At 35.3% G+C, this 13,386-nt stretch overlaps 1 protein-coding gene across 1 annotated transcript; it reads left to right on the top strand.

Moving 5' to 3' along the window:
* The first annotated feature begins 610 nt into the window (after positions 1–610).
* On the top strand, positions 611–13,088 carry LOC107532418 (baculoviral IAP repeat-containing protein 3-like). Its single transcript, XM_016206750.2, has 8 exons — positions 611–3,625; positions 3,728–3,827; positions 5,560–5,638; positions 6,419–6,467; positions 8,422–8,664; positions 11,742–11,996; positions 12,260–12,301; positions 12,415–13,088. The coding sequence occupies exons 1-8, from the start codon at positions 2,773–2,775 to the stop codon at positions 12,606–12,608; spliced, it is 1,815 nt and encodes a 604-aa protein (XP_016062236.1). The 5' UTR covers positions 611–2,772; the 3' UTR covers positions 12,609–13,088.
* Positions 13,089–13,386: the final 298 nt, after the last annotated feature.

Below are 13,386 nucleotides of genomic sequence, written 5' to 3'. Positions count from 1 at the left end.
AAAAATAAAAATACTGTGGTCCAAAAATGTACTTATTTGAAAAACTGGTGAAATTCAAACAAAGCATGCAGATTAACAGCATTGTATCAATGTTAATTTCCTGGTTCCTATAATTGTACTGTGGTTATGCAAGATGGGAACTTTGGGGAAGATGAGTACACAGTATGTGGGAATTGTTATTTTTGTAAGGTTTCTCTAAGTATAAATGAATTTCAAAATAAAAAAGTTTAGAAAATTAGTAAAATACTGTAGTTCAATTCTGTGCAAGCCAAACATAATACTTCTACTGGCTCCCAGTTTGAGCCCTCTGGTTTTTGTCTGGGATTTCTTGGCTTCTGCCATGCCTAGTACCGCACCTTGTACACAGTGGACGATCAGTAATACTAGTGTTCTATTTTGGAGAAAATGTTTTTTAAAAATATCATTGTGTTACTTCTATGAATTATTTGACTTTTAAAATTGTCTCCCTTTTTTTAAAACAGGTTTTACAAAAGAGAACTGTTCTACTTCTAGATTTTTTCCATTTTTTTTCTGTAAATCAAAACAGATCAACATGGAGGCCTAAAATCCTTAAAGGGACTTAGTCTAATCTCCGGGAGGTAGTTTTGTGCATGAATAAACAAATTAAGTAGTTAACTAGAGTTTGTGGCATCCAAAGAATGTTATAATTTTAAAAATATCTAATTATATGAGGTGTAACTATAAAGTAATACTGAGTTTGATTTTGAATTTGTGGAGAAGTGATTTTACTTGGGACATATTGTTGAAGTACCCTTCGAAATTGGCTGAGCAGTCTCCCACTGGCTGCTGTGTAGAACAGAAAAAAGGACCTGTGTTTGTTAAAGATTTTAAAATGAATGACAGTTACCTAGAACAACCCTCTGCTAAATTAGAGAAATATGCAAATGAGACCTTTGACATGTTAAAAAATTTCTACAATGACAAAGCAGTGTCAAGAACAAAACTTTTTGATATATACAACAAATTTAGAGAAAGTAGGAAAGATGAACTTGATTATTGATCAATAAATTATCTAACCATTGATAAGACTATTGGTATTTTAAAAGTCTAAAATTTAGTTTGCTCAAATGGGCTATTATCTGTGAGAATGATAGGAATAAGAATGATGGCTATATGGTCACATTTTGGTAAAGGAACTTATTCAGGAAGAAAATATACACAAAGACAATAATAAACACCAAGAAGGTTTTTCTAACAATGTTAAAATTTTTGACCAGTGAAAGGAAAACTGAAATTAGATACAATAACTCACCTTTGAGATATGCTTTTTTTGCCACCTGGAATAAAGCATTAAAGACTGCAGTAGAAAATCCCAGCATAAAAAAGGAAGGAAGGGAGGGAGGAAGGAAACTCCCAACATCTGTAGGACCAGGAAACAGTGCTTGCAAATCACTGCTAGAAAAACCACAATGACTTGTTTGTCATTGCTGATAGTATTGACGCAGAACCTATTCACTGCTAGTCATAATCAAGATATTCTGAATTTTTAGGTCTCTGCTGTTCAAAAGTAGTGGACTATGACAAAGTAAATTTATTATTAGTTTTTGTCTTGATAAATTCCAGTTCAGGGTATGCTGTTCTTGAAATATTTTCTGACCAAGCCATATTTGTATCATTTGCTTATCCATCGTAGCCTATAGACTCAGCACTCTTTTGACTGTCTTAAAAACAAATTCACTGTCAGAGTAGAAGATTTGATGTTGGCATGAGGCTGAGTTTAAAAGACCAGTTGAGCAAATACATTCATCTCTGATAATTTATTTAAAGTAAACTGTAATTTGCTAAGATCTGATAATTTATCTAAAGTAGACTGTAATTTGCTAAGATCTAATGGTATCAATATTGTGAAGCAACCAGGTTCCTGACTATTTATGGGAAATAATTATTATTTAATAAATTTTAAAGCCAGGCCTTAAGATTTATCAGTTAATTCTGTTACTACTTATGCTCTATCTGGAAGAAAATTTTACATTGCTTTGTTCTCCCTATTAAAATGACTGTCGGAAGAAAAATCACTTAATTTGAGCAGGGTTTGGGATATACTATATTTCACTGAATCTAAGATGTCATCAATTATAAGGTATACCATTATTTTATGTACTGTTAAGAAATAATAATGCTGCTAATTAAAATATGATATGGCATTAACTATACGATACCTCTCGATAACAGATATTAAAACATGCATCTTAGAATCAGTGAAATATAGCAATGCATTCCTTTCCTCATGCTTTTTTTCTCCCTGGCTATCAAATTTTGCAATTTAAATAAGGCAAAATAAACATACTCTGAATATTTTTTTCTGTAGAGTACTTACAGAGCATAACTTTCCACCACGAGAGCAAGCTAGCTGTGTGAGTCAGACATTTTACCTTTAGGCTGGCTGAACGTCACTGAAGCGTTCGAGTGGAGGTTGGCGCACCTGCGGAAATGCCTGACACTCAATGGCATCTTAGTGACCTAAAGCACTCTACACTTTTATGAAGGGTTTGGATTTTCATCACAAGCTACTATGTAGCATCATGTTTACATTGTATGATTGTACAAAGGTGCTGTTATGCAAAATTGTCCCTTAAGACCTATCAGTATAGGATTTTAATCTCGCTGTGCTGAAGGCATAGGAGAAAAAAGAAGAAAAGATTTCCGTTTTAGGTGTTCAGCCTAGTACTAAAACTAACAAAATCAAAAACCATGCACAAAACTACCTCCCTAGAGAAAGGCTAGTCCCTTTTCCTCCCCATCCATTTCTTCATGAACATAGTAGAAAAGAGCGAATTCTTATCAAATTTGATGAAAAGAGCCAACATGTCTGAAATGAAATACGACTTTTCATGTGAACTCTACAGAATATCTACGTATTCAGCTTTCCCCGCCGGTGTTCCTGTGTCAGAAAGGAGTCTTGCACGTGCTGGTTTTTATTACACTGGTGTGAATGACAAGGTCAAGTGCTTCTGCTGTGGCCTGATGCTGGATAACTGGAAACAAGGAGACAACCCTATTGAAAAGCACAAAAAGTTGTATCCTAGCTGTAGCTTTGTACAGAAACTGAATTCATATCACAATGTGCGAGCCCCTTCTCAGCTTAACCTGCCTTCTTCAGGAACACATTCCACACATTCATTACTTCCAAATTCGGAAAACAGTGGTTATTTCAGTGGCTCTTATTCAAGCTTTCCCTCAAATCCTGTAAACTCCCAACCAAATGAAGATATTTCTGCCTGGAGGAGAAGTCCCAACCATTGTATAATGAACACTGAAAACGCCAGGTTGCTTACTTTCCAGATGTGGCCACTGACTTTTCTGTCACCAATAGACCTGGCAAAAGCAGGTTTTTACTACATAGGACCTGGAGACAGGGTAGCTTGCTTTGCCTGTGGTGGAAAATTGAGCAATTGGGAACCAAAGGATGATGCTATGTCAGAACACCTGAGACATTTCCCCAAATGCCCGTTTTTAGAAAGTCGGCCTGAAGACACTTCAAAATACAGTGTTTCTAACCTGAGCATGCAGACGCAGGCAGCCCGTTTTAGAACATTCTGTAACTGGCCCTCTAGTGTCCCAGTTGATCCTCAGCAGCTTGCAAGTGCGGGTTTTTATTATATGGGTAAGAAACTTAATGTGATGATAATAATAATTCAAAACATTTTATACACTTTAGTGGACAAATTATAAGTATTCATGCGTTTTGGTTCAAAATTAATTTTAGGTCACAATGATGATGTGAAATGCTTTTGCTGTGATGGTGGACTGCGGTGTTGGGAATCTGGAGATGACCCGTGGGTAGAACATGCCAAGTGGTTTCCAAGGTAATTGTCTTGAAATTCTCACTGCAAATGTGTGTGATTATCATGAGATGGGTTATATGTGTTTACCTAATAGTCAGCTGTTACTTTATTCCTTGTTTCAAAACTACATTTGTGAATAATTTAGGATGGATTACTTGAAAAAGTAATTACTTAAAAGATTCTGATGGGAATTTAAGACAAAGAAGAAATAGGTATAGAATTTTTGTGTGAAATTAATATATATATATCTTAAAATAACATATGCTTATGTTGTAGACAAGTACAGAGACAAAAAATTTAAAATGCCCAGAACTCACAACCTAAAGGTGACTACAGCTACCATTTTAGTGAACATCCTTCCTGAATCTCTTTGTGCATATGTACATACATAGATAAATGTATTAGATATTGTATATACTATTTTAAAGTTTTTTTTCAATCAACATTTGTCTTGGACATATTTCCATTCATTCAATATTCAATAACATTGCCCTGGCCAGTGGTTAGAGCATCAGCCCTCGCACCAAAGGGTCTCAGGTTTGATTCCTGGCACATACCTGGGTTGCAGGTTCTTTAGCAGGCTCTCTCCCAGGTCTGGTTGGGGTGTGTGTGGGAGGCAACTAATCCATGTGTCTCCCTCACATCAGTGTTTCTGTCTGTCTGTCTGTCTGTCTCTCTTTCTGCACTCCCTCCCTCCCTTCCACTCTAAAAATCAATGGAAAAAATATCCTTGGGTGAGAATTAACAAAAATTTTTTTAAAATTGATAATATTAATTGATCACCTATTGCTAGGCATTGTTTCAGGTGCTTAAAATACTCAGTAGGACAAAACCAAGACATCTGGTTTCATATGCTGATATTACAGTAGGAGAGGGCAGACAATATAAACTTAATAAGCATGTTGGAAGATAATAAGTACTATGGATAAAAAGAAAAAAGAGAGAAGGGTAAGGGAGACCAGAAGCACCAGGCAGGCTGCAATATTAAATAGGGTGATCAAGGTAAATGTAGACCCAGCGCACCTGTTCTGAGCACTACATAGCATTTTACTATCATGTCTTATACTTTTATTCCATACTTGTTTCACTCTCCTTTTTTTTTATTGAAATCTGGTTGCCTATAATTATATTTTTCATGGTGAAAGCTTTTAGTATTTTTAATGTTGATTACTAAACTTGGTATCCTAACTTATTTTCATTACATATGTTTTTAAAGTATAATACTGTGTCTTCATTTACAGCAACTTTGTGCTCCCCAAATATTTCAGATTTCAAAAATTATGAAGGCTATAAAGAATAACTTGCACAGGTGTTTTAAAAAGTGCTGCTAACTTTCCATTGTGGTAATTTTGTGAATATGTAAAAAGAATGACAAATTTGCTTTGGTAGTGTCATGAATTAATTTTGTACTTAAATTTGACAATGGATGCATATTACCTAGGAAATGTCAAACTTGTGAATATCTGACTTATTAGAAAATGTGCTCAGCTTCCTCATTCTTTCTCTCATGCCCCCCTTTGTATATTTTCGTCTTTTGGACATACAAAGCTTATTTATGAACAGCGTTACCAGTTATAGCCTTCCTCTCGCTTATATCATCTTGCCTTTGACTTCAGTATCTCTTAACACTTCCCATATGCTAAATGGATAGTCAAATGGTTATATGATTATTTATGTTAATTTAAAATATTTAGCAGTCTACAAATGGCCAGATTTAAATAACTCCTCAAACTTAATTTTGCTTCCATTTCAGGTGTGAGTACTTGATACGAGTTAAAGGACGAGAGTTCATCAATCGAATTCAAGCCAATTACCCTCATCTACTTGAACAGGTATGGACTTTTTTTTTTTTTAATCGTTGTTTAACAACAGATAAATTATTTTCCGATAATTACAGAGTAGTATTTTACTGCAAAGGCAAGAGTTGCTTTAAAAATGTGTTTTCTTTTTCACAACCCCCAGCATGATCTTAAAGAATACTATTTTTAGGATAAAAACAGATCCAGAATTAGAAACCTATTGAAAAATAATATTTAAGTTATATTTCTAAGTATTTTTCTAAGAAAGTTGCAATAAAATTATTTGAGGAAAATATTGGATGGGATAGCAGAATTATAATGGTTTACTATATTAATTTTTCTTAGAAAGATACTTGTATTGCTCTTTCTAATCTTCCTGGAAAAGCAAATTAGAATTTATATAGAAGTTTGAGGACCAAACACTTTCTAGCCATAGTAAATGGAGCTGAGATAGGTTCCACCTTATCCCAAAGGGTGATCTAGGAAATGTAAGATCTTTGGGATGAAAGGCAAACAGTGACTATGTCATGGGTCACTGAAAAGGTCTAGCCCTCCTCCTGCCTTAATGAAAATAGAATTTATTTGTTAATATACACACACACACACAAAGAAACTCTATTAGTTTATGGCTTAGGGGATTACTGCTAAATGTAAATAAAATAGTGCTTTTGACATAAAAAATTATTTTGCCAATAAGCAAGTCAGTTTGCAATAAGTTGAATAAAATAGGTTTCTTGATTAAAAAAAATTTTTTTTGCAAAGGACAGGATAAGATTTATATTTAAATTTTTATACCTTTCTTTTCCACTGTAGCTGTTATCTACTTCAGAAAATCCAGAAGATGAAAATGCAGAGGCACCAAGTATGTACAATGATAATAATTACTACATTTAAATAGAACCAGTTACTGTTAAGACTAAACTTTGATAATAGTTATAATGTACATTTATGGTATGATTTATCATTTACAGTGAATTTTCAAATACATTAAGTTGGTAAGTTGGTATTTCTCAAACTTTAGGGCATATCATAATTGCCTAAGGAACTTTAAAAAACATTACAGATTTCCAGTCTCCACTTCAAACCTACTAAATTGAATCATAGTATCTAAGGATGGGACTTAAGCAGCTGTTGTTTTAACAAACTACATATATCCAGCCTAACCCTTGTTCTCAGGCCCGTGTGGGAACAGATATACTATAACATTAGATTACTCACATATTCTTTCTATGAAATAGAGAGGGTAGAAAATACTCATTTTTTAATAGGGACCTGAAGCTCAGAGAGGTTAACTGATCTGTCCATCACCTTAAACTGAAAAGGTGATAGAGTCCATATTTGAACAGACTCTTCTACTCTATTATCTAGTATTCACTTCAATTCAATAAACATTTATTGTGTATCTGTTATTCTGAGGAGAGACTAGAGAACAGTATAAATGTAACTCCTGTTCTCATGAGCTGATGGGTGAAGGGACACAGAAAATACACAGGAGAGAAGGATGTGGTGGGAGAGTTGTGTGCTCTGAGAGTGATGAGGGAAGATGAGAGAAGGCTTCAGATTAGAGGAAGTGCTGGTCTCATCACAGAACCAGAGGGAAGAGGAATTAACCAAGTGACAAATGGAGGAGAAGAGTATTCCAGGCAGAAAGAGCAGCACGTGAAAGACTTCAGGAACAAACGAGAGTGGGCAGTCGAAGAACTCTTGAGGGCCAGAAGCAGGATTTGCAGACATAAATGAATCAGGTTAGCAGTGAGAGTAGTCAGCACTGCAGGCAGAATTCGCGACTTTGGGGCTAAAGTGCAGACTACAGATGAATACATGGCGAGAGATCCATGTGCTTGTGACTTCGGGGCTAGAGTGCAGACTACAGATGAATACACGGCGAGAGATCCATGTGCTTGTGACTTTGGGGCTAGAGTGCAGACTACAGATGAATACACGGCGAGAGATCCATGTGCTTGTGACTTCGGGGCTAGAGTGCAGACTACAGATAAATACATGGCGAGAGATCCATGTGCTTGTGACTTCGGGGCTAGAGTGCAGACTACAGATGAATACATGGCGAGAGATCCATGTGCTTGTGACTTCGGGGCTAGAGTGCAGACTACAGATGAATACATGGCGAGAGATCCATGTGCGTGTGACTTTGGGGCTAAAGTACAGACTACAGATGAATACATGGCGAGAGATCCATGTACTCGTGACTTCGGGGCTAGAGTGCAGAGTGCGAATGAACAAGTGGCGGGAGATGGGGGTGAAGAAATTACGTGTCCAGATAAGGTATGAGGTCTTATGAGTCACCACTGAATTAACATCCCTAAGAACAGTGGAATTGTTGATGGAATTTAAGGAGTGTGACACAGTCAGATTTATGCTTTTGAAAAGTCACTTTGGCTCCAGCGTTGAGAATGAACTTGATGGGACCAATACTGAAAGAGGCCATTGCAGCAATAAAGGTGAGCAATGACAATGGCCTCTTTTGAAACTATGTGAAACATACTCGATTTAGAAAGCTCAGTTCATTCAACATAGGAAAAAAGAACTTCTGTTCTGTTGCGGGGGATGCCCGACATTCCATTTCCTTCTCCCACTTACAGTTATGCCAGATAATGCATATTTTGTATCTGACCACAATATTCCATATTCTCATTCTAGTGACTGAACATGTATATCATTATTTTAAGTTTAACAAAGTTAATACAAAATAGTGCCTTTATATTTTTTTGGCTGTACGCTTTTGATATTGAAATAACTTTCAATTTTAAAAATATACAGATGATCCCAGTATGTGTTAAATTCTTTATTCCACATAGTTGTTCATTTTGGACCTGGAGAAAACCATTCAGAAGATGCAATCATGATGAACACACCTGTGGTGAAAGCGGCCTTGGAAATGGGCTTCAGTAGAAGCTTGGTAAAGCAGACAGTTCAGAGTAAAATCCTAACGACTGGAGAGAACTATAAAGTCGTCAGTGATCTTGTATTAGATTTACTCTATGCTGAAGATGAAATAAGGGAAGAGGAGAAGGAGAGAGCAGCTGAGGAAGAAGAATCAGGTACACATACTGTCAGTAGTCTCTCTTTCCATATGAATCTGATGTCCCTGTATATAAGTTACTGAAAATATATTCATAGTCAATTCAGTCAAATTTGTCTAATGATCAGTATTCTGAAAAATTTCTTCACATTAAAATATATTTGAATTGCTTAGTAAATTGAAAATGTATATATTGAATGAAAGCATTTTTTCCTGCTTTTTCTTAATTTATATTTTTACTCTGGGTAGCTGATTGTGTCTGTAATTATTCCTGGTGTATTTTTGACCTCAGGGTAGTTGCTCACTTCCAGTTGCTGTATATGCGGGTGGAGTCAGGGACAATGATTAATTTTAATATTATCATGATAGTATATCTTAGCCTGGGACTATAAATTAATGTAAAAATTATGATTAAGTCTCCTACCTGCCCACACAAGAGCTGAGTTTCCCTTCCTAGTGTCCCTCTAGTATTCAGGGGAGTCCTAGGATACTGTTTCACATTCTCTCAAGACAGCTCACCCATGTCCTTTCATACTAGCTTTGTCTACTTCTCTGCTGCCTTTACTATACTGCCTTTCACAAAAACTCTCTTCCTCAGAGCATTTCCAGTCTCATCTGGTTGCTCTGGTTGCACTAATCACTGTGGCCTTCGCCACTCTTTCCCAGTCATGGACCAATCCTGAGAGTCCTTTCAACATAGCTAAAAACAGACTGCAACTTTTAACAAGCTCTTACTGGAGATTTAGGGATAACAGAAGGGCACACTATAGCAAAAATGGCAACTGACAACTGTAATTATATGTAGCCTCTCTTGGTGCCCCTAAACCTATCCTCAAGAATCTTTCTTCCTAGCTTCTGGTTTATCTCTGCATAGCTTTGGCTAGTTTACACAAATGACCAGGAAAGTCCCAAGCATGTTTTTCCTTATCAAAACTCAGGTCCCCAAATATCCACTAAGCCCAGAAAGAGAAAAGAGGTTGCTCCTTATTCTTGTCCGAGGCCATCTAGGATCTCTTTCTTCCCAGTGAGACTGTCCACTCCATTCCTGAATAAGCCTACCCCTGCCCGCAGAGGTGGCTTTGTACTCTAGCCAACCCAGGCATATCAGACTACAGTAATACAGAATTATTTATTTACCAAAATGTGAATTATTCAGTCCTGCACACCACCAATTCAGCAGCAAAATAGTCCAAGTTCATCTCTGCCCACCCTACTCAGGCTCTCTCTTTCACTGTGAAGATGAGGCTGTAAGTTCTTCCTGTAGTCTCAGTTTTGGCCATTGGTCATCAGTGAACAATTGCTCAAAGAAGAGAACGCCTATCTCCACAATTGTTTATAGACCTCATGAAGTCGAAAGCCATCCAGCTATAAAATACTTATATTTCCTCCAAAGAAAATAAACAGTCTCCAGATATAACCCCAAATCAACAATATACAATAACTTGCATTCTCAAAAGGATTCTTTCTCAGTTTAACATTATATCTGTACTACCTAGAACAGTGTCTGGACTCAAGAAATATTTTTTGAATGAGTTAATGAAAATGCTTCCATTTAGATTACTGATTATTTTAAAGTTTTCCAAGAGCAGTGGGTGAGTAATTTCTTTACAGTTTTAAAAAACAAACAAAACATGCCTCAAAGGTATTTTCACCTCTTATAGGCCAGAATATAGTCTGACTTCGCAGTGAGACTTTTTTCCACAGCTACTAGCAATCCAATTTTATAAACCTTAAGAATCTCAAAGAATTGATTACATTAGGTTAAATAAAATGTAATTAGAAAAATTAATCTTAGATTGAAAAACTAATATACTTCAACATCAAGTGTAAACTATATTTTAGTTTTCTAATGTGTCACTATTTCTCTCACGTAGATAATTTAACAGACTAGATTAAGTTCTAACTCTTCTCCCTCTCTATCTCTTCGTTCCCACTGCTCTTTAAATTGCTAAGGCTTGGTTGTTAATCTGTTCAACACATACTTATGGAATCCCTGACCTTGTCCCAGACACTGTTCTAGGTTGTGGTCCTTTGCTCATTTATTCTCAGAGCTTCAATTATCTTCAAAATGTGTATCTCTAACATTGACTTTTTGACTAAGCCTTATATTTATTCTCTATTAAGTGGTTCTATTTTTGTGTCCTTTTACTTGACAAAGGCCGTGCTCCTAAACTCTTTACAATCATCGCTCCCAAATAATTCTTCTTTAGACAACCCAATTTCTGTCATTCGTTATTTGATAGATACAGCTTTATGGATCATGGGAAAACTACATGACAATTAATAAACCGAGCGTCATAAGTCATTTTCCAAAGAGAGAACAAAATTTCAGAGTTTCAAAATAGGAAACATTTTACCAATAGATTAAAACATCTAGATCTTGAAGGAGAATACAATGATCCTGAATGACAGGAATGTCATTGACAAGTAGGGTTTAGTTTTCAAAATGTTCTTAGGGTCTTTGCCCTTTTACTACAAAATATTTGGGTAATGGCAATATGATGTCTAATTTGGGAAAATAATTAAAATTTCATCTTAAAATGGAATTTTAAAGGAATTTTATGCGTAAATGATAATTTAAGAAAAAATATATTCTATCATTTTAATTTTCTTGATTTTATTTTTCCCAAGTTTGACTAATTGAATAGAAATTTCAGTTTCATTAGGTTCTAAATTTTATTTGGTTAAAGGCTTAGCAGTGTTGCCAAATGGTTGAGAGCACAGATTATGATGCCAAACTACTTTGGTTTGACTTTTGCTAGTTGTGTGTCCTCTAGTAATTGCTCGCCACATTGTGCCTCTCTTTTCTCACTTGTTAAATTAAGGTACTAGTGTCCACCTCAAAGGGCTGTTGTGAAGATGAAATGATTAAATACACATACAGTGCTTACCACAGTGCTTAGTAAGTGTTCGCCCTTATTGTAAGTAGCATTGTTATCAGGCACAGGGGATCAGGTACCCCCAAACCTAGCAATCAACTTAATGCCTGATTATGAATTATGGCCATTTTTCACTCAGTTATGTGTGTAGGTGTGGAAGGAAGTTTGTGAACAGAGATTGAACATGTTTGTGTTTGCTTTTTTCTTTTTTATAAAGATGATCTATCATATATCCGGAAGAACAGAATGGCACTTTCTCAACATTTGACTTGTGTGCGTCCAATCCTGGATAGTCTACTAATTGCCGGAGTGATTCATGAACAAGAACATGATGTTATTAGACTGAAAACACAGATACCTTTGCAAGCAAGAGAACTGATTGATACTATTATAGTAAAAGGAAATTTTGCAGCCACTGTATTCAGAAACTCTCTACAAGAAACAGACCCTACGTTATACAAGCGCTTATTTGGTAAGTGCTGGCAAATTACTTTTGAGAACTTTCTAGGTCAACTGAAAATATGTTATTATTAATGTTTGTGATTAATGAAAAAAATCCAATCTAATTGATAAACTATTAATTGCACGGAAGACCAAAGACTTTTGTTGCCTTGACATTATGACAATTATTTATAGTATTTGGCTAGAGTCTAAACTGTTAGTTTAAAAATATATATTGTGACTAAATAGTAACCTTATTTGCCCTAGTAATGCTTTTTTCTTTCCCTCCCTTAGTACAACAAGACATAAAGTATGTTCCCACAGAAAATGTTTCAGGTAAAATAGTATTAATGATTTAAACCAGTAGAAAACATTTTTATTTTCTTGGCTTTTCATTGGGGGAGAAGCAGCAAATTGCCTTTTACTAAAAATGTGTTTCTCTTTCTTAGATTTACCAATGGAAGAACAATTGAGGAGGCTACAAGAAGAAAGAACATGTAAAGTGTGCATGGACAGAGAAGTGTCCATAGTGTTTATTCCTTGTGGTCATCTTGTAGTATGCAAAGACTGTGCCCCTTCTCTGAGAAAATGTCCTATTTGTAGAGGAACAATTAAGGGTACAGTTCGTACATTTCTTTCATGAAGATGATCTAGAACTTTAGAATTATGGATTAAATGTATTGTAATTTTGACTTTTATACTGATTTGGTTTCCTTAATTTTAAAAATTTATTTACAACTCAGAAAATTTTGTTTTATACAAGTATAAATATATTTATATTAATATATAGCTAAAACACATAAACACATTTCAGATAGCAAGAGAATGATAGGTTTTTGTTCTTGTAAACAAAAAATAGGGATAGCATTACAAGTACAATACTAAGTCACAATATCAGCACTATTGAAATTGTAAGTGGGGTAAAATTTCAGGTTTTTTAATTAACGTTTCAGAATTTTAAATATTTTGGAGTTGTATTAAGAACCAAGGACACGGATCCTCTGCCTTTTTTGATCAGTGTCCTGTACATAGAAGGTCTTGATATTTATTGAATGCCTTTTTATGGACATGGTATTTTTGTAAAGAATTCTGTGAGGAACATTTTAATAAAGCAATCAGAATTACTCTTGTTCTTAATATTTGTATTTCTATGATATCATATAATTTAGTAATTCCTAGGCTCCTTCCTTACCAACTTAAGTCCTCTGCAATACTGAACTACAGTTTAGATCCCTTTCTTTAAGATGTTTCATCATTAACACTTGTAGAGCACAGGGACCTTAATCTGTGAGCTTCAATGGGATGTCTGAGATGAAATCAAACAATCCTCTCAGTGTTTGTTTATCCATTTGTCTAAATCTTATGCCAACCCTATCCATTGGGAAGAGTTCCTACTTTTATTCTCACAACTTTGGTATTCT

Source organism: Miniopterus natalensis, chromosome 11 (genome assembly GCF_054644295.1).
Source record: "Miniopterus natalensis isolate mMinNat1 chromosome 11, mMinNat1.hap1, whole genome shotgun sequence".
Classification (NCBI taxonomy): Eukaryota; Metazoa; Chordata; class Mammalia; order Chiroptera; family Miniopteridae; genus Miniopterus; species Miniopterus natalensis.
This window is presented reverse-complemented; position numbering and strand designations above follow the sequence as displayed.